Source organism: Thamnophis sirtalis, unplaced genomic scaffold (assembly GCF_051295495.1).
Source record: "Thamnophis sirtalis isolate CommonGarterSnake01/CBP01778 unplaced genomic scaffold, rThaSir2_p1.2 scaffold_5, whole genome shotgun sequence".
In the NCBI taxonomy this organism is placed as follows: Eukaryota; Metazoa; Chordata; class Lepidosauria; order Squamata; family Natricidae; genus Thamnophis; species Thamnophis sirtalis.
In genome coordinates, this window is record NW_028261385.1 from 99,089,241 (window position 1) to 99,114,549 (window position 25,309).

At 36.5% G+C, this 25,309-nt stretch overlaps 1 protein-coding gene across 1 annotated transcript; it reads left to right on the forward strand.

Annotated features, from left to right (window-relative positions):
• The first annotated feature begins 1,388 nt into the window (after window positions 1-1,388).
• Window positions 1,389-24,711, forward strand: LOC106549592 (protein regulator of cytokinesis 1). The gene is made up of 14 exons (XM_014067287.2): window positions 1,389-1,537; window positions 3,391-3,523; window positions 5,982-6,104; window positions 7,181-7,414; window positions 8,462-8,638; window positions 9,483-9,635; window positions 9,742-9,889; window positions 10,379-10,515; window positions 12,560-12,655; window positions 13,174-13,314; window positions 13,794-13,883; window positions 14,852-14,944; window positions 18,811-18,912; window positions 23,807-24,711. Exons 1-14 carry the CDS (start codon window positions 1,479-1,481, stop codon window positions 23,879-23,881), a joined length of 1,761 nt encoding a protein of 586 aa, XP_013922762.2. The 5' UTR covers window positions 1,389-1,478; the 3' UTR covers window positions 23,882-24,711.
• Window positions 24,712-25,309: the final 598 nt, after the last annotated feature.

Consider the following 25,309-nt stretch of genomic DNA (forward strand, 5'->3'; position numbering starts at 1 on the left):
TATCCGGCACATTCTATTCTTCAAACGGGGGAGCAAGTTGATATCCAAACTATCATTAGCTATTTTATCAAGCTTTACCACCCGATTTCTTTGCTAATATAGGGAGTGTATTTCATGAGAAAATGGACATTGGAGATATTACTGCCTGTTTTATTCCATAGTTGCTGTCACCATATTTTTTGCCAATAACCCCCCCCTTTACAAAATATGGTCGTTTCCTCTATTTTACTTCCTGCTTTTCGTCCCAGCCAGAAAGGAAAGTTTCCATCCGATGCTAAGCTAAAACCAGGTTGAATGGCGCTGCCTCGCATAAACAAACAAACAAACAAATATTTACTGGAGTAAGAAACCCCCAGCCAGAACTAGGGATATGTTTTCGAGGAAACTGCGCTGGAAGAGGAAAAGGCTGTAACACTACAACTCGTTTACTGTGAATAATGATCCATTTTGCTTAGGGCTTGCCAAATATTGGATCTTATTGCCTAGGAGTGAGCAAGTTCCGTGCATAGCTCATTCAACTTCTGAGATAACGTGAGAGTGAGCAACAAGCGGCTACCATTAATTTATGCTTAAATAAGTAGTGCGTTTAATTATGCCATGCAAGCATATGTATCCATCACTCATATATTGTAGTTATATTGTAGCATCACTCGTATATTGTAGCTAAAGGGTGAGAAAAGTTGACTGCGTGTTTTTCTCTGCTATGTAGCATATTTTTTATATTTAATTGACCCCATGAGTTTTTATTTTTTGTTTTGTTTACAAATTAAGAAACCCCACATAATTCTACAACTTTTATTTAATCCCCACTGAGTCTTTTTAACGCCATGCGGATACACATCCTTTTCAAACTGCGATCAGTTAATCCTATATGCAATGGGATTTAGTATTTATAACTGTTATAAGAACGATTCCGGCCAAACAGGATTCATTTTCGAGGTAACCATTCTAGAGCTGTGAACTCTCAATGACGCTAAACTCATTTACTAGCGAGCAGGTTCCATTGGAGTCAATGGAATTGATTTCCGAAGCAGCCTTCCTGAGTAGAGGCACTGGACGCAGCTATTCCATACAGCCGAATGAAGTTAAAATGAAATTGGATCGCTCTTTTATAAGCTTTCCTCAATTTCCCCATCCGTCCTATTTTTAACTACAGACCTTCCTTTCTCCTCTGGCTGTTGGTTTTTTAAAAAAAAAATTGGCCAAAGATATCCTAGCTTGACAACCAATCATCTCATGCGAAACGCCAACGGTTGAAGTTTTTTTTTAAAGGCGAGCGAGCTCCACCCCTCATTTGCTTCTCTCCCGTGGATTGGCTGCTTCGGCAATGCCGGAAACAACGCGCCAATGCGATGGACCAATCATAAGGCGCACAGGAGCAGCCTGTCGTTCGATCAAACTTTTCTCTGAAGTTTGAATTTTGACGGTGGTGGCGGCCGCTCGTTTGAGTCTTTGTTTGGATTTTACTTGTAGCGGGAATGGCGACGCCAACAACGGCCGTCTCTAGGCTCCACATGGGGAAACGTCTGCGGGAAAGGTAAAAGAATGAAGGGTTTTTCTGAAGCCAGGTTGTATCGTGGTGGGAAGGGAACAGGATTTGCCTCTGGAGCGCTGAGCGGCTAGCCGGACTTCTCGGCTCCTTTGGGAGTGAGCGGGGGAACCCCTTTGATGCCGTTTCCCCTCGTAAAAAGCAGCCTCGGAAGGTTTCGAGGAGGCTCAATATGTCTCAATAGGGTTTGCCATATTTTGACAGCTAAGCAGTGAAGCTTTATATTGACTGGGCCTGGTTACAATTCACGCCCAAAGACCAGGGATATTCAAAGAAATGAGTGGTATAATGAAATTTGGAGTATGGCAACAAATGATACATTAACAACTTTAAAAAGGGATGATTAAAATAAATTAAAGTAAATAATTATAATGAAATAGGGGGGATTTTATAAAATCAGTGTTGGTGGAAGGCAAAGGGAATAAACCTACTCAAGAATATATGTTGTTTTGGAGGGGATAAGGGCACAATTGGAATATATTGTATAAGAAAAATAAAGGGGGGGGTTCTCCAGTGCACTGTATTATGAGGTTTTTTCCCCTTTCCCTTTTGTCTTTCTTTTTTGTATTCAGTTGTATATGTACTGTTTGTATTATTTGTGTTTAAATAAAATAGACCAGGCCTATGTACTGGGAAAATTAGAAGAAAAGAAAATGATAGGGAGGTTTTTTTAAAAAGGAGGCAGTGGTTAACCACTTATATTTGGCTATGAAAAAAAAACAAAAAAACATCATGGGTGTGTCCATGAACTCCCAGGAGTCAAACATGAAGTTCCAGGATGTCTTTATCGATTGTGGGTCTTTAACCTACATAAAGTCATCAGGTTGCTTTGGGAAAGATGTCCTGGGGCTTCTCCATCTATCTCCCCTTGCATATTAGAGGATGATAATATTGGCTTATTTTACATCTTTGTTTCAAAAAAAGGGGTGGTAGGGCTTCTGAACTCCTAAAAGCATTACTGTAAGTAATTTAGCTTTTGTTATTAAGCATCCAGTGTTTTCCACTGAGATTTATAGTTGAGTGGAAATCTGGAAAAAAACTATTTTTGTATTCAATGAAATTTCTAGCCTTCTCAATCACTGAAAGACTTGTATCCTTTTAAACCTATTTTTGATTAGGTATTACATGTATTGTACTTTTGTACCTCTAATAACAAGTTTTGAAGAGCCAGTTTGGTATAGTAAGTTCCAGTTCCACCTCAGCCATTGAGCCAGCTGCGTGACTTTGGGCTGCAGTAATTACTTTCTCCAAGCCCTAAGGAGGAGGCAGTGGCAAATAGTACAGAAAGCCTTGCCAAGAAAACTGCAAGGACTTGTCCAGGCACTTATCAGAAATCAAAAGTACAAGGCACAACAAGAATCTGAAGTCTGGAGGCATGTTAAATATATTTAGAAAAAGAGGGTGCACATGTATACTGTCAGGGCTATTCTCTCAAGACTCTGATGTACATGAACAGGATTAAGTTCCTTCTATAGATTAGGTACCCTGTTTTAGTCACCTCTAAACAAGTTAGAAGCCAAGTTTGTCCTTAGTTTCTTGTTCTTTCCAGGGCACCCAGATCACTTCATGGCCACCAGATCAAAGAAGAATTCAGGGTTTGACATTTTTTGTTTAAAAAAAAGTATAAATGTATTACATTGATATACAATATTAATATTAAGTTGATGGAAATGAGAATTCTGAGGTAGGGAGCAGAACTGAAGAAGCTTATTGGATGAGAAGGGAAATGTCTTCAAGGAAAAACAAAGTCCAGTTGCCTTTTCACAAAGCACCTTTGGGAGGAAGGGCAATCCTTGCATTAAGTGTCATCATGGCATTGAAATTACTCTTTTCTTTTTCAGTGAAATTTTGGCTTCTTCCCTGGTTAATAGTGTGAATCAAGCACTGGGAAAGCTACTAGATTTATGGAATGCAATGGGAATTAGCAAAGAGCTGCAGCTTGAACGCATGGAGGCTGCAAAGTTGCACATTGAGGTATGGTTCAGGGTGACAGCCTTGAAATGTAAAGTCTCTCATGTGACACTGGCTTGCATGAAACATCTAGTACCAGTTCCCGGTACCCATTTTATGGGGAAATTGCATTTGGTTGTGTGATGTGATATTGGGCATCAAATTGTATGATGTGATATTGGGCAGCAAAGCCACCAGAGGGCTGGACAAGAAATAATGGTTGGAAACTAATCAGAGAGAGAACCAATCTGGAATTAAGGAGAGACTTCTTAACAGTGAGAAAATTAACAAGTGGAACAGCTTTCCTTCAGAAATGTGGGTACTCCATCACTGGAGATTTTTAAGAAGAGACTAGACCAGTGATGGCGAACCTTTTCGGCTCCAAGTGCCCAAAATGGAATGTGCATGCGCCAGAGCGCTGGAAACCCATCGACCAGCTGACCAAGTGTGCACGTGTGCACTGGCCAGCTGTTCTTTGGGTTTCCGGCACATGCATGCACACCGGCCAGCTGCTCTTCACACATGCCAGAGCACTGGAATCCTGAAGACCAGATGACTAGTGCGCACATGCATGTTTTTGGCCATTTTTTGGGCCATTTTCAGGCTATTCTTCGGGTCAAGTTTGGAAAAACAAAACATGGCCTGAAAATGCCCCAAAAATATGGCCTGATTTTGGGGAGTTTTTGCCTGTTTCAGGTTGTTTTCTGGTGCTCTGGCAGCCAGTGCGCATGTGCATGCCGGAAAACAGAACAGCAGTTGGCAACGGCACATGTGCCCATAGGGGGGGCTCTGCTTGCCACCTCTGGCACCCATGCCATAGGTTTGCCATTGCGGGATAGTGAACCTATGTTTGAATTTTACTTGTTTTAAATGGTATAGGTTCTCTTACTTGATCAGGCGGCTGGACTAGAAGAACTTCAAGGTCCCTTTCAGATTCTACTCTACTCTATTCTTTATTCTATTCTTTATTCTACTCTTCTCTATTATATTCTTCTCTATTTTATTCTTTATTCTATTCTTACCTATATTATTCTTTATTCTATTTCTATGTATTTGTTGCTCTATTAGAAATTATGGTTTCATTGAAGTAAAATAGGGGGTTAGGATTCAGGCAGTCTGCCTGTGACCATGATAACATGATTATCCCCAAATAACCATTTTTAGCACAATATGTTTTAAATACAGTACTTCTGTAAATTTAAGATTCATTTTCAAAAAGCTCCTCCCAAAATCCAATATGATTTCCCCACATACCCAGAAATGTCATGACATCAGTATAACATGGCAATTGCATTACTCTGAGGCCTCAAATGTGTAAAGTGGCTGACTCAGACAAACAACTCGTAACAACTGTGAAAGTATATGGACAATGCCACATAAAGTTTCTGAAATGTATAACATGCTTGGAGAGCAGACTATTCTGCTTAATTCTATCCTTCTAATGATAAAAATTCAGGCTTTTCAGAGATTTTGAAATTAGAAAAGAAAAGCTACTTGATGGGAAGATAATAGGAAAAAAAGAAATGAAATGGTACCTGAATTCTTTGAAATACAGCAAATTGGAGTAGGGGCACTTTATCAAATTCTCTACCTTTTTTCTATGCCTTTTGTTGTTGATAATTTCTGTGCAAAGAAGCTCTTTGCAATTTTTATGGAAAATATGTTTGTAGAGGTTTGATGCTATATTCAAATAAATATAGCATTTCTTTTTGTAAAACCTTGGTGTTTTCAGAGAGGGGGGTTGTTACTCTAAGGTATATTGTGTTTCAAGTAAAATTCACTTGTTTTTATTATATTATCCCCTTTGGAAATGTGTTTAAAACATTGATGTGCTTAGGACAGCTACTTAAAAGCCTGGAAAGCTGGCCTTTGAAAGATGCTTTGTCCATCATATCTCTCTAACCATACAAGTGTAAAAGCATCTGGAACAGTACAGTACTTTTTTCTCCTGCAAAATAAATTGCTCAAGGGAAGAGGTGTTTATCTTTAAAGTCAGTCAATTAATGCAAGTATCAACCTGTCTCTGAGCCACTTTAATATAATTTAGATCAAAGTATTATAAACTAAAAGCCTACTAATCAATTACAGGTACAGTTTTTCACTTTTTAGTAAGCAGTCATTTTATTTTCCAAATGTATGCCTCTGATTGCAACATTTGGTTTGTAGCAGGAAGATAGGTAGATCAGTTTTGACCATTCTCTGTTTTGTTCTCATGCATCACATTTGCTTTCATTGAAGCCATGTGGGAAATGCATGAGGGATACAGAGGAAAGCGAGTCAGAAAAACTCTTCATTTCATTCATGAATGAAAGCCTTGATTGACAACAATCTGATACCTTTTTTGACTGCCCCTGGACACATCAAATCCTGGGCTAATGGACATAGGCTTTATTTTAGCTATGGATTCTGATCAAATAAGAAGTTCAACAGTTAGATCGGTTATAAACCTATGCTGAAATTTTTTGGGGGTATTTCTGGACAGACGCTATTGAATGAAATGATTGATGAAGAAAGCAGTTTGAAAAACAAAATTGAAAATGACATTGAAATTCAGAAAAATCAACTGAATGTACTCAGATACCAACTTGGTCTGGATCCTTACAAGGTAAGTTCTTTTTAGTTGCTAATTGTTCCCAAGAACAGAAAACTAAAGTGATATTAAGTTGGCATAGATGACTTTTATTTATAACTAGCTGATGACCAGGTGTTGCCCAGATATTTATAGACAGGGAGTCATTGAGAGGGCCTTTTCTTCCTCCTACTCCCATGCCCATAATCCCTGCCCTCTCCCTTCCCCCTCCCATGTGCTCCTCTTTCTCGCCCTGTCTACGATCCTGGCATATTGCCCCAAATCCATCAGGCACTTCCCCATTCGTCCACTGAAGGGGGAATGTCATGGCTGGCTTTCCAGAGCAAGCTGCAAAGGAACTGACATCACAGACAATTGATGCTCTAGGACGCCACACTCACTCTCCTTAACGAGCCAGGCATTCTAGAGTTATGCTAAAGTACACACACAGCAGGGGTGTCTCTCCTCTTTTCTAAATGCTAAATTGCTTTTTTTTAAATGAATATTTAAAAAACAAATAATAAATTAAATTGAATGCAGCTTGTTGACAGCGACTGAACATTGTGAAATGGGGACAGGAATTATCTGAGGGATTTCTTACTTTTTGGAGCAAACTGGGAAACTCATCAGAGATCTTCTGCTATTTGAATAATTTGGTTTTTTTTTTAACCCTGTGCCCAGATTTTATAAACAAGGCTCAGCAGCCAACATAAAGCAAATTACTCTTGTAGGAAGTTGGTTAGCAAAAATAATAAATGACCATTGCAGCCTCACCTCACATCTAGCCACCTATATTGGAGAAAATACCAAGAACCAAGTTGTAAAATGCCAACATTAGTACATGGATGATTATAAATCATCCATCGGTCTGCTGAAAGAACCATGTTTTAAGGTTTTTCCTTACAACCAGAGGATCAGGGCCACGTGGACTTTGTGGGTGGGCTGATATTATTTCATAGCTTGGAGGTAGCCATAAAAAAGTGTGTTTCTAAGGTCTAATTGTAATGATGGAACACAGCCTGCTGTACTAGATCTAGTAGAACAAAGAGAAAACTTACTGGAGGCCATTCACAGAAGTGCTAAATATATCTATTTGCTGTATAACTTTACAGGTTGATGATGGCTTAACTATCCTTCAATTAGAGAAGGAATATCGGCTGGCATTAGACAGTGCTCTTAAAGAAAAAGAGGAGAGGCTGGAGAAGTTGACTCAGCTACAGCGAGAAGATCAGGCATTATGTACAGAGCTTTGTGTAGTCCCTTACTACATCCCTACTGGCAGTATTCCAAATAGCACAGAGCTGGAAGAAATAAAAGAACATATAACAAATCTTCTGAAAGTAAAGGTATGGCACTGATTTATATCCCTTCATTAGCAAGTCAGACTTTGCAGTCAAAAATAAGCTAAATGAACATTCTGCTTTCTTGAGCAAAAAAGAATGAGCATTGTGAGTCTCTGTTTTGCATCCCACCTAGAACAAAAATCCTATAAAGTTTGCTGCCAGAAGATACACTTTGACTTTCATCCAGACTTTATGCAAAGAATTTGTAATCAAATTAAGCATGAAATGAAGGAATGTGCAGAGTTTCTATTTTATGATTGATAGAAAGTCAACTAATACCCTCTTGTTACCAAGTTATTTGTTGGGACAGTTTTCCTGAGTATCTTCAGGGTGGTAGCTCCTTAGCTGGACCATAAGTGATTTATTTATCAAATTTATATGGCTGCCCATCCCACACAGCTTACAATAAAACCAACAGCTGAAACAGTATACAAAATCCAAGTAAAACAAATATAAATAAAGTGATCACAGAACACATTACAATATTATGCATGATGCAGCCAATGCATGGAGTCACTGTTGCCCCAGATCCCCAAGTTTGTTGAAACAGCCATGTTTTAAGGGGACTGTCTATCTACCATGGCATTCCATGGCCTGGGTTATATGAGCCAACAGGCCTTTTCAACCAATCAATCAAATTATCTTTTAAGAGCCAGAAAGTATGTTTTTCTGCTGCAGTCCCTGCCCATCTTGTTTGTTCTTGACTCGGTGGTGCAGTGGTTAGTGCAGTATTGCATGCTACTTCTGCTGACAGTTCAAATCAAATCCCACCAGGTTCAAGGTTGACTCAGCCTTCCATCCTTCCGAGGTGGGTAAAATGAGGACCCTGATTGTTGGGGGCATTATACTGACCTATAAACCACTTAGAGAGTGCTGTAAAGCGGTGTATAAGTATAAGTGCTATTTGTTATGTTTTTTTTCTTATTAATACTGTATTCTGTTTCTCCTGTGATATTGGAAGTTGTGCAGTTTCTAAATTGTATAAAATTGAATAAAATAAGCTCTTTAATTTGATACATTTAAACTATTTTGAGTTATTTATTTAAACAGGAACAAAGATTAGAAGAGTTTCATAAACTGAGAAGAGAAATCAGACTATATAGTAAAGAAATTGGACACACACCTGATGGGACACTGGAAAATAATATATTATGTGATGATGAAGAAGAAGGATATATTTGTCTTACAAAAAAGTATCTTGAAGATCTTCAGCAGTTTGTCAATCAGGTTGGGCTGCTTATGTAAAAGACTCTATTCCTATGAATGAATCGATTACTTGAACTATTAATTTGCAATATTGTTTAAAGTTATGCTGCATAAAAAACAAGGCTCCAAAATGAAAGCATCTCAACTTTTCTTGGTGCAGATTCATGGCATTTATAGCATATGGATTATCTGTCTGCTGTACTTTGTAACATTACAAAATTAAGGGCTGATGGTAAGGATGATAATAAATCAAGTTTTAATTAATTAGTGTTTTCTTTAGTTCAGGCTCATCTTTTGGATCTTAATATCAGCAGCCTTTGCAAATGATTGACAAGGTTAAGATTATGCTATTAAAAGACATTTAATAGCATTTTAGATACTGTGTTGTGCAGTCTTTTACAACTTTTGAACAGACGTGCATGTGTGTATACATACAGAGAAAGAGAGATTATGTTACAGTATCAGCCATTATCCTTCACTGAGCAAATGAAGACAGAAACTGCCTCTTTTTTCCTATTGACGCCTACCTAGTAAACCTGGGTTCTATTTTGGATCTGACTTGCTGTTCCCCTTAGGCTACTATTTACAGAGAAACAGAGTTTTTATTTATTTATTTGTATTCCATCTTTATTATTTTTACAAATAACTCAAGGCTCTGAACATACTCCACACATCTTCCTCCTTATATTTTCCCCACAACAACAACTCTGCAAAGTGAGTTGGGCTGAGAGAGACCAAGGTCACTCAACTGACTTTTATGACTAAGGTGGTATTAGAATTCACTCTCTCTAGTGTCTTAACCACTAGACAAAACTCTTACTTCTCCACCCTTTTTGCATATACTTATTTGAGTGTGCGTCTTTAGTTGCAGACAAAGAAGTCATCTCTAATGGCCACCAAAGACGTCCTGATGAAACAAGTTCAGCTTCTATGGGACAGACTTCAGTGGCCACAAGAAAAGCAAGAAAGGTTCACGAAAATGACCAACCAGTGTTCCATCTGTGAAGCCACGAATATGGTAATAGAAGGGGAATTTTGACGTCTCTCCACTACTAACATAAATGTAGTAGGTGAAGTATATTTTGTAACCATCACAATTAATGGTTTCGTTTTGTTTTCATTAGTGGGAAGAAGAATTACAAACACTGGAAGAGGTGAAGAAGGAGAAAGTTAAAGAAATTATTTTGAAAGTCAGGCAAGATCTTGAGAGCTATTGGCAGAAATGCTTTTATTCCGATGAACAAAAAGCTGCGTTTCAGCCCTTTTATGATGGTAATTCCTTGTAGCACATGTTTATAAATTCAAAATGTAATCATTATTTGCCTTATGCATGAGAAGTCCTATGCTTGAAAGCAAATAAGTGCGTTTTGTCAGGCAAAAGAGATGAGAAAGTATATGGTAGGCTTGCGGTGGGCAGGAGCTACAAAGGATGGGTGAAAAAGTAACTTTAAACTTCCTGCTGGCTTCCCCATTGACTTGTGGAAAGTTGGCAGGAAAAATATGAAATCATTATGACTGCAATAAGCTGCGATGGCATAAAGTTTCCAGATCACAAATATGTAACTGGGAATGCTACAACATCCAGAACTCTGAGAACTGGTTATAAGTCTTCTTATTTCAGAAGCATCATAACTTTGAACACAACCCAAGAACTATCTGTATTGTTTATTGGAATAGTGGGATAAATGTTTAAAAGTTTTCTCTGTGTCTGTTACTCTTTGTTTTTTTTGCTTTTTAACGAAAGTTTCCTGATTTATATAGACAATTTCTCAGAAGAATTGTTGTATCATCACGATGAAGAATTGATCAAAATAAAAGAGATTTATGAGGAAGCCATGTCTCTTTATGACGGTGTTCATAAATGGGAGGCTACTCTGGATCGCTTCATTGAACTGGAGGTAAATGCTCTTTCAATGCTTACCTTGTTTTTAGTTGCCAGGGATAATTTATTATTTTTAATTTTTTTACGGCAAATGCTATTTTCTGATATGAGTTAGAACACTGTATTTGTCTAGTGCTGGTATTTTCCAGAAGGGTTATAATAGCTCCCCATTGTCCCCAGAAAAACAGATTTGGAAAATGCCAACCCAGTAAGCTGAATGAGAAGAAAGTTATTTGATTGTTAAAATGTAGATGCTAGAAAAAGGATATTGCAACTGTGATAAAATTCATGATGAAAAATAATAAGCTTTTTGCCATGAGATTAGTGAATCTGGTTTTAGTATCCAATTATTGATTTTATTCTTTATAACTGCAAGTTTTAATGGACAGAGAAAAAACCCAACTCTAAATTTCAATCAGAAACCCTATTTATTTGAGAAATTACCTTACTGTTAAAATCTGGAAGTCTACAGGGTTTTTTTCCTAGCATTCCTAAACCTGATTCTGGTACAATAGAGGCTGTACTATAGGAGAAGAGCAGATAGCTGGGTGGTGGTGGTAGTTAGGCACATAATCAGCCTATAACGATTAATGTCAAAGAATCAGGACCATCTGTTAGGTTGTAGCATAGAAGACTTGTTCATATTTATACACAAGAATCTAGTCAACTAAAGTTCAATACTAAATTGGTGCCAGATAAGAGTCAGCAGAATTCAGGCAGGGTTGGACTTGGACCGATTTTGGGAACGTGACAACTCTAAGCTAAGGTGCTTTTTTGAAGACACAATTGGACATTCTGGTTTTTCTTTGAAGATGTTTTCCTTCTCAGCCGAGAAGCTTCTTTCAGCTCTGACTAGTGGGAATGAAAGTATTTATATTCCTTACAGACAGTTAATCATTTGTGTTCTTTGAGAGAGTCGTTGAGGCCACTTGAAAGTTTATCTGTGTCCTCAGAGTCACCAGAGTAGTGCAAATGTGTGGGAGCTTTCTTAACAACTGCTGAAAGAATTGATTTGAAGGCTCCACACCAAATGGGTGTGATAGACGGGAATGGGACAACTTGCCACAGCCAACTCGCCACAGCCAACTTGCAGAGGCCCAACTCGCCATGGCCAACTCACCGCAATACAACTTGTTGCAGGACAATTTAATGATTTAAACGGTCTTAATTATTTAAAATAAATAAAATATTTTAATTTTTGCCATTCAAATTTCGCTCTATCCTTCCTTTTGCAGCCTCTCTTTAAATTCTATTCCAACATATCTTTGATATTAGTGTAATTCTTGTTCTGCAGCAAGTTGTCCTGTGGCGAGATGGCCATAGCAAATTGTCCTGCAGCGAGTTGGCCATGATGAATTGGCTGTGGCAGGTTGGTAATGGCGAGCTGCCTGTGGTGAATCGTCATAGACTCCAGGTGGATTGCTTATTACTAAAAGTGGCAGAAGGCATTCTCCTTTCTGCAGCCAATGCAGCTAATCCCACTCAATGCTTTCAGGAACTGAATAGGATATATTAAAACATGCAGCTTCAGCTGGTCCTCAAAGTATTGTGTGGCTTCAGTGCTTTGTCTGGTTGAGAAAAGAGAATTTTTCCCCCTTCATATCTAAGGGTTATCTTTACGTCAGTTATTCTCAACTAGGGGGTCTACCTGTATCTAAATTGGGAAAGTTTATTCATCTAGAAATATTATATGATTTTTTTGTTATGCTAGTATTTACCTCAGCCATTTGATTTTACTTTGGTGTATATTTTCAATTTTTGCTGGTCGCTGACTGAATAAACCATATTTCATTTCATTACTTTGATGTTATTCTTGGAATTCTTAGACTTGTCTGATTTGTTTTCTTGTTAAATTCATCACTAAAATAAACGCTACTCTAGCATAAGTTGATGAAATCAGAAAATTACATCCAATACATACGCAGTAACCATTATGCTTTGGCTGTTCGCCTGAAGGACGATCCCTCTATGAAAACGATCAGTAGAGATACTGAAGTTGCTACCCGTAAATACATGTTTGATTATTCAGTATATTAATCTATTCAGTGTTTGTGTTTTAGAAAAAATCAACAGATCCAAGCAGGCTCCTAAACAGAGGGGGTAATCTGCTCAAAGATGAACGCGAAAGATCGAAGACTCAAAAGCAGTTGTCAAAGGTAAAATGCCAGGACAATTTTTTCATAGCTTCTCGCATTTGGGTATGTGTGTGTTTTGAGATGAGGATAACTGGAAAATATTAGCGATAGTGAACCTTGAGTATTTGAGACAAATATAAAATACTGTTAACAGTACAAGTTAAAAGAGCTGCTATGTAACATGAAGTTAAGTTAATCATTCTGGCTCTTTTATTCTAACTTCCTTTTATAAGGCTCTTTGGTAGATTACAAAAACTTCTGTTTATGTAATCCTGTCTCTAAAGTACTCAAATGGGAAATTTATGTTTCTACTGACATACATCTTTGAATCATTGATGATTTGTTTGCATTGCATGTTTTAATATAGTTAAGGCATAAAAAGTTTTAATTCTGATGTATTAATGAACTGATTTTGGATAAGCCTTTTTTATACTTGAAACGAATTACTTGGGCACTTGGCTGAGTTGTTTGGCTATAGAAATGGAATAAATAGTTAAAATTCAGAATAATTAATATAGACATTTCTTTTGCAAATTTAGTTAGGAGAAGAATTGAAGGAAAAAATTGAAAATTGGGAGAAGGAGCATAATTCAGATTTTCTAATTAGAAGCCAGAGGTTTCTTGATTACATGACCCAACAGCTGCAGCATTATAAACTTAAAAAAGATCAGCCCAAAACAGTAAGTTGTTATTCATTATTTCAGTGCTTTTATTGTGGAATAAAGTGATTTTCATGCTTGAAAACTGGTCTTTTACATTTTTTTAGCTGTAAGCATCACACTATGGAACAAATAATTCTGAAATTTAGGAAAGTGAGTTTTTTTAAAAAAAACTAATTATACTTTTGCTATCTTTTTATCCCCCTTCTACATGTTTTGAAATTGCTCAAGTGAATTCAAAGCATGGTTGGCATCTGTTTGCAAATACATTAGGGGTGAATTTTGGCTAGATTAGTAATGGTGGTTTAAATATAATGAATGTTTGAAGGAGAGTATGAAAACACAGAATGGTCAACATGCTTGTCCATCTTTTAACAATAATGAAAAGGTGAAGATGACCCATACCTTTCTGTGATGGTCATGGTTGTCTGTGTGGATTGGATGTAGATTTGTGTAAAATGTATCAATATTTACTACCTTAAAATGACTTTATGTTTCAGTCAGTGAAGCGGGAGGAATATACAACTCCAAAAGGAGCTATGAAAAGATCTGCCCATGTGAATACTCCAACTACAAACAAGATACGCAAAGTAAAATATTTTAATATCCCAGGATATCCCCAAAATATTCTGTATCCCAGGAAGCAATTGTTGTGTTTTCTCTCCAGACCTATAAATTGCTCCCTATCTTTTTATTTTTGTGTTTTTTTCTGGGCAGGTGAGCAAAAGTTCAAGTCAAATGCTAAACTGAAACAACCCACTATTTTCAGTTTGTAAACTGTATGGGACTCAAAAGTACTCTTGGAAATAAAGATTATGTTTGAAGCTGGCCCTTTAGTTATCAGTTTTCAATTTAAAAATAAAATAAAACAATCTTAAAATCGGTGGGAACGTGGAACCTGACAGATATCTTGGGAATTTTAGCAGGTCCATTATCCCCAGGAATGTCTTAAATATTTCTGCCAAAGTTTCAGAATAGCCATGTCACTATTCTGCACAAAAAGTGAATAAATATATTAGGGTTGTATTTTGAAAGCAATCTCTAGATTATTAAATACTTTTTAAAAATGAGATAAAATCCATTAGACTCCTAACTTGATTGTCTGTAGTATAGGCCACAATAAAACGTTATTTCTGCTCAGTAGTTCTAACATCATGAGTGTCAAACTTGATCATGTCACGTGACATATTGTGATGTTTTTTTGCCTTTGTAGAGCTGGGGTGGGTGTGGCCTGTGCGTGATGCATCCAGCCCGCAGGCCACCAAATTGACCCCCCTGCTCTAACATGTTATAAATCAGCTAAGCATCATGGGCTCCATAATCCAGATACAGTTGTTGTCTGCTAAATGGCAGGAAGAGGATTTTTTTTTTGTTAGATTTTTTTGTTGTCTTGATCTAGTATAGTAGTCCTGAAAAAAAAGACTGTTAAAGGTATTTTTAAAGTTTGAGATAACTTAAGAAATTACGTTCTTGGAGATTAGTATTGGGTTTTAAATATGCTGCTTATTGAAACGTCCACAAGTTTCTTATTCCTGACTAGAACTATTCTTTTTTTCAGGTAGCCTCAAACCTAACTGTACTTAAAGCATCCAGTTGCAGTAACATAACAACCAATTTTGCTGTTCCTAGTAAGCAGCCATTTCAAAACAAAGTGAGTAAAGTTGATCACATTTCTTTTTAAAACTTGGGGTGGTTGTTGAATGTAATACAATAATGAATAGCTGTATGTTTGAGTTTGGAGACACAGTGCAACTCCACTTCTTGATCAACATTGGCTGGGTTTCTGTCCTCGAGGGCAAGCCATTTGTGGATCCCGAGCCAGCCTGATTTATACTCCTCCCTGATTGCTCTATTATTGGCCCATCTATTTGGTGATTGACATTCCGGGAAGTCCCCCCACGCCCCCGGGATTAGAGAAATACACTGGGTTTTGTTTGCAAGCCTCAACCTAAGCTCCTGAATCAGTATAGTTTTGAACAAAAAAAGCAAAAAAACTGAACTTCACTTGAATTGATGAGTGTTAATAATCTTTCCATAAATGCTTATTCAAAACTAACTTAAGTTCCACTAATTTCTTGTTAGTTTTAGATATTAATGGTATGCAAGCTTTGCTTTCTATGTTTGTATGTAAAGTATAATTAACATCTTTAACTGGTTCTGGTAACATAATTTTTATTGTAAAAATATATCAGGAAAAATTATTTACTTTTGTGCTGTGTATAAGAGGTTAGATATTTTGGGTTGTTTTTTTTTGAGAAAGAGTTTAGTCTTATTTTACCTTAGTAAGCAAATGACTGTGCTGCCTCTTGTAATGTTACTTTTCAAAGTTTATTTGATATATATACATACATATAATCCATATTTATCAATCTAAGAATTGAATAGATTGGTGGTGGAGGGGTTAGAATGCAGTATTGCAGAGTAACTGACCACAGTCTTGAGTTCAATCCTGATGGAGCTCAAGATTGACTCAGACTTCCATCCTTCCAAGGCTGGTAAAATGAGTACCCAGATTGTTGCAGGTGGCAATATGTTGATATTGTAAACCACTCATATTGCTATAAAGCAGGGGTCCCCAACCTGTGGGCCGCAGCCTCTTAGTGGGCTGTGAGGCAGGGGTGGGTTGCTGCCCGCGTTACTGCCGGTTCGGTGCATGCGCATTTCGTGTGCGGGCACTCCATGCCCGTGCAGTTGCCTTTAAATAGATCTGTGCATGTGCAGAATATTAAAAAATGTCAAAAAAACCCTGCTACTGGGGAACCGGTTCGGGGGCGTGGCGATCCTGCCATCCCTACCAATTCAGTGATCCAGTCGAAATTTCTGCTACCAGTTCGCCGAAACTGGTAGCAACCCACTTCTGCCGTGAGGGGTTTGCAATTGGGCTTCAGAAATGGCCAGCAAACACACACAAGCATTCTCACTTGTACAAACAGCGGGCAAGCGTGAGTGCACGCTCCATTTAAGTGAATGGCAAGCACACTGCTCATGCAAATGGAGCTGCATATGTGCAGAACCATCCCTTCTCCCCCCCCCCTCCCCGCCAATCTGCAAAGATGGAAATGCTGGGGTACTCTGCTGTAAAGCACTGGAATAGTATACTGTAAGTCTAAGTGCTATTGTTATTTATTTTTTTATATTAAAGGGCTTTCCAAACATAGCAAAAATGTTTTGACTGCTAGTCAATGAAAGCTCAGCTGTTGTCTTATTGATCCTAGGAAGTATGACAAACAGAGTTATGATGAACACTGCAGTGGTCCATTTTTTGCCTACAAAATATTTTACAGAAAATATTTCATATCAACCATAACAACAAAGCTGAAAATGTTAAGAAAAGCTCTTAGCAGGTGTTCGGTTGTTGGATTTATACAAAATTAGTTATATAAAAATTCATTAGACCTGCAATACTAAATGTTTAGGAGCAAGACTTTCCAAAGTGAATACTGAATGGAATCTCATATTCACATATTTTTAGAAAAGTAACTGAGATCAGAATTTTTCCATTTCTGAAAAAATACTTCTTCATAAAATATGCTTGCATAAGATTTGTTGAAAATACTGTGTACAGTTGAAAAGATTATGTTTAATACAGTTTTAATTTGCTAGGGAAACCTAGTACAGAATGAAGAATATTCATGATATATTATTTGTTCATGTAACAAATAGAAGAATGTAAAAAAAATCCTTCAGCTGGATGTAGGAAAGTAAATACGTATATAGTTTCAAATATATATATTTAGTTATAAGTGAGAAGAATTATGATTTGCTTATTGTTTTATGCAAGGTTAGGGTTAGATGTTTCTGAACTTTGAATATATATCTGGAAGTAAATTCTATCATAGTACATTAGATAGGACTTACTTTCTCCTTTAGGTATGCAGAAACCAATTGTTTCATGAATGAGATGTTGTTAGCTTTTTTCCAGAGTATTTTGATTAAAATACTGAATTTAAGCAGACTACTCATTCCCCCGAAACATTACCCAGAAAGCTGTCTCTTTATTAGTATATTCTCTGTGAATCAAGGATGATCCCATTTTAAATAAATTATTCAGAGAAAATAAAAGATCTGGTTTACCTTTCAGGTAAATACTGTATAAACATGAAAAAATATGGTATAAACTTAATTGGATGGGTTACTCTTAATTATGTTTAATAATTGATTGATGACATTCAAGTGCTAACTCAAATGGCCAATTGAAGCAGACTATCGCTATAAATGCTATTCCTTTTGTTGTCTCTTTATTCGCCTTTTACGTTCTTTTTTAAAATTAGGCTTTTTTTAACCAGCTAGATGAGATGATGAGTTGCATAATAATTGTGTAAGATATGAAATAGATTTTATAAGTCATGGTTCTAGTTATCAAACAAATCTTGAGTTGTGTTTAACTATAAGAACACTTCTGGGAAATGTTTGGAATATGTTTGAATATTATTAGCTCGGGTTGGTAGTTAGGCTGTTGATTTATGCTTTGAGCTTGGCAATTTGGTTGCAAACGTTTTGTCACCATTCAAGGAGACATCTTCAGTGCATTTTGAATTGTGCTCTGTCAGATGCAAATTAGTCTGAATGTTTGTTGGATATTTCTGAGTCATGGTCTGATTTTGGACTGTTTGATTGGTTGGCTGAAGTTGCTGGGCTGTAGTTAAGTACCATCTGTGTGATGTAGATTAGGATTAGAATTTTATCTGGGTACTTCTGAGTTCTGGTCTGATTTCAGCTTGTTTGATAGTTTGAATGGCGACTGACAAGCACAACTCAAAATGCACTGACGATGTCTCCTTGAATGGTGATGAAGCATTTGCAACCAAATTGCCAAGCTCGGAGCTCAAACCAACAGCCTAACTTCTGGGAAGTTTTCTTCATAAGAATTTGCTAAGATAACATAAGAATTGCCTTCTACCAGAATGGCTTTTTTTCTTATTTTTTTTATTCTAGTAGTGGTCTCCCATCCAAATACTAAACCATCTGACCTTTTTGGCTCCCCTGTGTCCCATGACTCAAGGCAGGCATGGTTCTGCAATTTGCCGTGCCAGTGGTTATCTGAAATAATTTTCAATCAAACTAATAACCTGTAAAGCTGTACAGTATAAATATTGGCTCGTTTCCCTGTAGTGAAAAAGCTAGCGAACAGACACTGGAACAATACTGGAATAATTTATATGCTGTCAAACAAGACTCTTATTCATTGAATGTAAGAAAGGCGGTAAGAGCTAAGATATAAGGCCTAATCAAATATGCTGCTAAGGGAACAACTTGGAACAGTTTCCAAATGATAAATGGAAAATAGTTTACCAATAAGGTTTCCTGGCAAAAAGAGCAAGTAACGAGAAGAGAAATGGAAATGTATGAATCTTAAAGTTCATTCTGAACAGGAGTTGTTTTCAAGCTTTCACTTAATAATGAAATTCACTTTTTAAATTAGATGCAATTTTTCCTCCTGTTCTACAATAGCTTATTTACTTGGCTATATTTTATATTTGATGTAACTTGAGACTAGGTGTGTATTACATTTTGCAGACTCCTTCCAAAAGCACACCTCTATATTCCCTGCACCAACCATCATTAGAAGAGTGCAAGAAAAGCAAATCTGCCAGCCAACCTAGTTATTCAGATTTTCTGGTATGTCTAACTTGTGTTTTCTTACTGCAAAAATTCATAGGAAATAAGTAGAACATCTGGAACAATGTGTACTTAATATTGGTTTATTACAGTTTAATAATGGTATTGATAGGGGCCAGGAGTTTTCTTAAATTATTGTCACCTTAGGACAGGAAATCATCATTGGCTGTGTGACTGTTTTGTATGAAGGGAATGTTAATCCTTATCCTGTCTGGGATTACAGGTAGTCCTTGATTTAACAACACAGTTCAAAGTTACAATGGCATTGAAAAAAGTGACTTATAACCGATTTTCCCACTTACAATTATTTCCCCATGATCATGTGATCAAACTTCAGGTGCTTGGCAACTCATATTTATGACAGTTGCAGTGTCCCATGGTCATGTGATTACCTTTTATGATCTTCTGACAAGCAAAATCAATGGGAAAGCCAGATTCACTTAACAATCAGGCAACTAACTTAACAACTGCAATGAGTCACTTAACAACGGTGGCAAGAAAAGTCGTAAAATGGGCCAAAACTCACTTAAAAATGTCTCACTTAGCAACATTTTAGGATCAGTTGTGGTTGTAAGTTGAGGACTACCTGTATTTGAAGATTGCTTCATGAATGTTGAGTAACTCAACAGAACAAGGGCACTCAAATGCAGTATCAACTCAGTTAAAAATAATAGTCTCTGAACAAAATATTCTCTGACCAGAGGAAACATCGATACTGCATTTCTGCTACTAACACTAATCAACTAAATTTGATTTTGCTTTTTTATCAAGGAGACTTCATTAGCAACTATGGGCTAATAAATCATTACATTTTACATCAGTCTTCTTCTAGCTTGGGTTACAAGCCCCTTTCTTTGGTCTCTTTTCCAAAATAGCAGTTTTGATTAAATCCTATTTCTAACTGCACCTAAAAACAAATATGGAAAAAGAGGGCTCATTTAATACTTGCGTGAAATATTCTCAGTTTCATATATCCCAGTTGGCAATCCAGCTATTATATTGAGAATTTCTTGGCACCCCATGAATTTCAAATGGTTTCCTTGAACAATTTTCCATTCCAGCTTATTTTTAAACATGCCCATACATCTGAGGCAAGGTTAGGTGCTTTTCTTTCTTTCTTTTTTTGCTGAGGATCATTTTATTCGTAGGAGGATTTCAGCTAATGTGACTGTTAAAATATCCATCTATCTGCTCGTTAAAAATCATGCTTTGCTCTCCCTGGAAAAAGAATCCATTCTAACTAGCTCCAGATGAAAATTCTGCTCTACTCTTTTCCCTGATACTTTTCCCCCCAGAAATGTAGTTTCTTTTCTTGTGGTAAAACTCAATTATCTACATTCTTTTTACCACATTTTTCATGCCAATTTCTTTTGAAGTGGTTGGTTTACTCCCTTCACCAACAGCCAATGCATGTAGTCACCAAGTTGTGCCACACATTAAAAGGAAAAGACAGCATATGATCATATTAAAATAAACTAAAAAACCCATTTGAAAACTGATAACTTCAATCTCGCATTGAAGATCCATATATACTTTGCATTTGTATGGCCTCATTATTAACCAGATGCAAAAGCATGTGGTTAATTCAGTTTCAATTTTACTAAAAGTTAGTAGCTTCTCTTTAAAAAAATACTGTTGTAATACATATTTTATGTAAATGTTTACATTATAGAAAAAATATAATGTAAAATACTTATACATGTACACATATATACTATTTTTGAATTTTACACCAATATAAACAGGGTCCAAAAGATTTCCATTGTGATATGAGTTATCTAACCAAAACATGGATAACTGTATTTTGATATTGCTGCATATCAAAACTGAGGCAAATGACACATTGAAAATATGATTGTTTAGGATTGATGAAAATTGCAGACTGCTCTTTTGATTCAATCTATGTTTATATTTTTTAACTATTTTTCTTCTCTTTTCCCTTTTTAATAGCTTTTTTTCACACATATTTCTGTTTACCACTAAAAAAAGTCCAAAACTTTCAACCAATCCATTTTCCCCTTGATTACTTTTTTGCTTTTTTGTCAGATTATACTATCATATCATAATCTTTTCCCCATTTTCTAAAATAATATAACATTCAAAATACTGAGGCAACATGATGCATGTTCAGAGTTCTTTCATTAATTTTCTAATTTCTACAAGTAGTCCTTGCCTTATGACTATAATTGATACCACAATTATGGTCATAAGTCATTGTGGCATCCTCATTACCAGAAGTAATTTTTCAAGACATTTTGTAGCAGTCTTTAAAGGAACATGGCAGTCATTAAATGAACCCATTCATTTGAAAGGGCTTTTTTTTCTGCTAGAATTATCCCAAATTGTCATGGAATGCCAGAACTGGTCATAAAGGTAGCCTACCTAACATGCGGTCATGTGATTGTGAGGTATACTATGACCATTTCTGATAGCCAGGAGTGCTTAACAAGCTGTAAAGCACCCATTTCATGGCCGCTAATAATTTTTAATCGTAAAACTGCCAGTCTTTAAGCAATCCCTTTTCTATCCAAATCTAAGATTTTTATTCACTCCAGTGAGTGTAGTCAGTAGTTCCCTATTTCATCAAACCTGCAGATTTTTCTAGTTTATTTTACTTAATGATTTAGTTATGTCTTTATTGGTTTATGATTTTTGCTCTTCACTCTCACGATTCTCTGCAATCTTCATTTTGAACTACTTCTATGAATTAACATATTTTTCGGACTATAAGATGCACAGGTGTATAAGACGCACTAAGATTTCAAAGAGGTAAGTAAGAAAAAAAGTTTTTGTTCTCCCCGGACCCCAGGAGGGGGCATTTTTCCCTTCCCCCAGCCCTGCTGAAGCCTGCAGAGTGCTTCTGGGGGTGAAGGAAGGCAAAAACACCTCCGTTTTTTGAAAAATGGCCCGTTTTCCACCATTTTTCAGAAAAATGGGATGCGGGGGCAGGGCTTCGGGAGGCCAAAAATGGTTCTATTTGGTTCATAAAATGCACCAGCATTTCCACGCTCTTTTGGGGGGGGGGAGGTGCATTTTATACTCCGAAAATTGGGTTTGTCATCTTTTTCTTCAAATTATTCTCCTAAATCCAAGGATTTGTTTAGAAACAAGTCTTTTGGTTTGTTTATCTGATATTCTTTTGCTTCTCATCTCCATTTCTCTGCTTCCCAATAATTTGCTTTGGATAATTGGTTCTGTGTGAAATTCTCTTCTGTGCCTTGTCAAATAATGTATAAATGGCATGATAGGGTGACCTGTCCCTCGGTGATGAAATCTTTAGAAAATGTTTAATATATTGAATTACACTGTTAAGCTAGAAAGAGCTGACTAGAATAGTGCTACTCTCAATAATTTTATTACTATTTGGAGTATTGTGAAATATAATGAATAGTGCATAGCACTATTACAGTTTAATTCTGCCTGGTAGTATTATGGAACCATCATGATTGAAGTTTTAGATAGTAAAGTTGAAAAGATTTCATCCTGAATTTAATTCCACCAAGCAATCCCACATAGACTTAAGCATATGTAGGCATGTACCTCCCATGAAATCTTGTGGGAATTACTTTGGAATAAATATTCATAGGATATCACTGTTAAATAAAAAAGTATTTTAAACATCAAAGTAATTTCAGGTCACGGCAATTAACCTATAATGCCCCAGATATTCCTGGTACCTAACAGCAACCCAACCAGCATGGTGAATAGTAAGTGTTGCTGGTTGGGCTGCTGGTCACAAATTCCCTACCATCCATCTTTAAGTGTTCTGACAGCAAGTCACTGACTTCACACATTATACTAAACTATAGCATGGATTACTTGGTTTGCTTTGTGTAGAGCACATCATTTTATTTTATTTTTAGCATACATCAATTCTGAGAACATAGTGTCGTTAGGCTTGCAAAATGGGTGCTGGGTGGATTACCCATCATAATATTGCAATCTGGTGGGATATAACTAGTTACAAAGCCTTGGCTTACCAAAAGATGTCCCGGCCCTTGTTCTAACAACCCTGCTTATCTTTCCCTATTTCTAGACGTATGTAGATAGTTCCATACAAAGCACTGTGCTGCAACTTTGCATCATGCTTTGGAAACATTATTGAAAGTAAAGACGATGCTGGCAGTTTGCTTTGCAACTTTCAGGTTTTTTTTTAAATTAAAATGTTTTTGTCAGGTGAGGCAGAAAGTCCCTCCCCCCCCCCGGGGGTAGGGATGTGTTCTGTAAACTCAGCCAATTTTGATTGATTCAGTAAGCTCTGCAGGTAATCCTTTCTTACCAACCCAGCCATCGGTTCAGCAACATTTGAAGTTACAATGGCACTCCAAAAGGAAGACTTTCAACCGGTCCTTACACTTATGACTTCTGCAGCATTTCGGTGGTCATGTAATGGGATTTGCAGGTGCTTGCAACTGGGGTGTATTTTTTGGTGGTCGCAGCATCCCTGTCGTCACCATTTCCAACCTTCCAAGTCAGCTTTCAAGAAGCAAAATCAGTGATTTTGACAGGAACTGACAGGAAATTACAAGTCATAGTAACATGACGGGTGTTATGCTCATTAAAGACCACAGATGATTTGCTTTATAACCAGAGCCAGAACTGATGTCATAAGTCGGTGTGGTCACTTGATCACATGGCACAGCAATGGAGTTGCTGATTCCAATTGCGGTTAGTAAGTGAGGACTACCTGTATTTAAGCAAGCCAGAGCTCAGTGCAATATGTAATGTGAACATATTCACATGTATTGTTGTTGGAATCACCAAAACAATAGGATCATCGGAATTACACCTTTATTGAAGCATGAAGGAGAAATGCATTGAAATGTAAACTGATTTATGAATTTATGTTTTGTTAGCTCTACTGCCTATTTTTGTTTGCCTTGCTATATTACAGAAGGAGCTTGCAGTTAAATCAAGCATCAACAACAGAATTTTGAATTCCACGCTCAAAGAGAATTTGGAGGGATGAGCCCTACTTGAATTCTTCTCTTATAAAGCTCATCAAGTCAATGGGAACTGTAACTATATAATGAATGAACACTCCATAATTACATAATAAGATACCAATTGGTCACCTTTTTGTAACAGTCACTATTTCATTCTGGTTATATGTATATAAAATGTCAGAATACTAATATAATAAATGCTATTTTTATGGAAGAACGACTTTAGCAAACAGTAAACTTAAAAAGTTTTCTTTATATATCTTCAATGCAGAGTAAACGTACCAAATGAGGGGTGTATGATTAAAGGAACAATTATGTACAAGTTGAAGAAGTGTGATAAAAAGCATGTGTACTGTACAGTATTAGAAAACCCTTGTTTTATTTAAGAGAATGTAATATATGAAAGTCAAGTTATCCATTGATATGTTTTCCTGTTTTCATGATTGACATTTTACTATTACAAAATAAGTGTTTTATGTAAATGTAAAAAAAATAAAAAAGTTTTAATTCAACTATTTTGAAAAACAAGGGTTTTTTAAAAAAGTGAGCTGCTTCCTCTGATAATGTTTATATAGTAATAATATATGCTGTGTTGGAATGCATTGGAGGCATTTCCCCTCAAACCATCAGGATATTTTGCCACAGGAATTTGGGAGGGACCCATGGTAATGCTGGCTATTCATCAAGCAATAGTATGTACTTAATAATAACATTAATTTCTGAGATGGCTTTGATAAAATGGCTTTTTTGTCACGTTTTTTAAATTATATTATTTATATATATCAATGCTTCAATGGTGTGATACCTGGGTATCATACACTTCAATAAAAATAAACATAGTATCATTACTCAACATTGTTACATTTCATTTTCATTATTTCATAGTATTTCCATATATCCTTTACTGCCATCCTTCAATTCTAACCCTTCTTACTCTTTTGTGTATCTTAATATCGTTACACACACTACACACACACACACTATAGTTCTCCCCTTATTTCTATCTCTATTTTATCTTTTTTCCCCTTCCTATCACTATAATATTCAAAGACATGGTAATAACAAATATATTCTTTCATTATCTAATCACCTATTGTTTAATTCTAATCTTTCACTATCAACCTTATATTTATATCACTATCACACTACATACAAATCAGTTACCCAACTTATATAATTGTAATATTCATACACATTATTAAAATACTTTCATGGCATATTTAACATAGATAAATTCACAATCAATTGCAAAAGGCAGCTTTTCTAGGAACAACTTAGGTCCTGTGGATACCTTTAACACCATCAAACAACAATATCTGTCTGTCCCAAGTCCTTAGGAAAGACTGAACAGATGGACAAAAATGCCAAACCCAATCTAAATATCCAACTGTGTGTGAGCAATCATAATAATACAATATTATCACATAATCGTACCGTGCCATGTCATTATC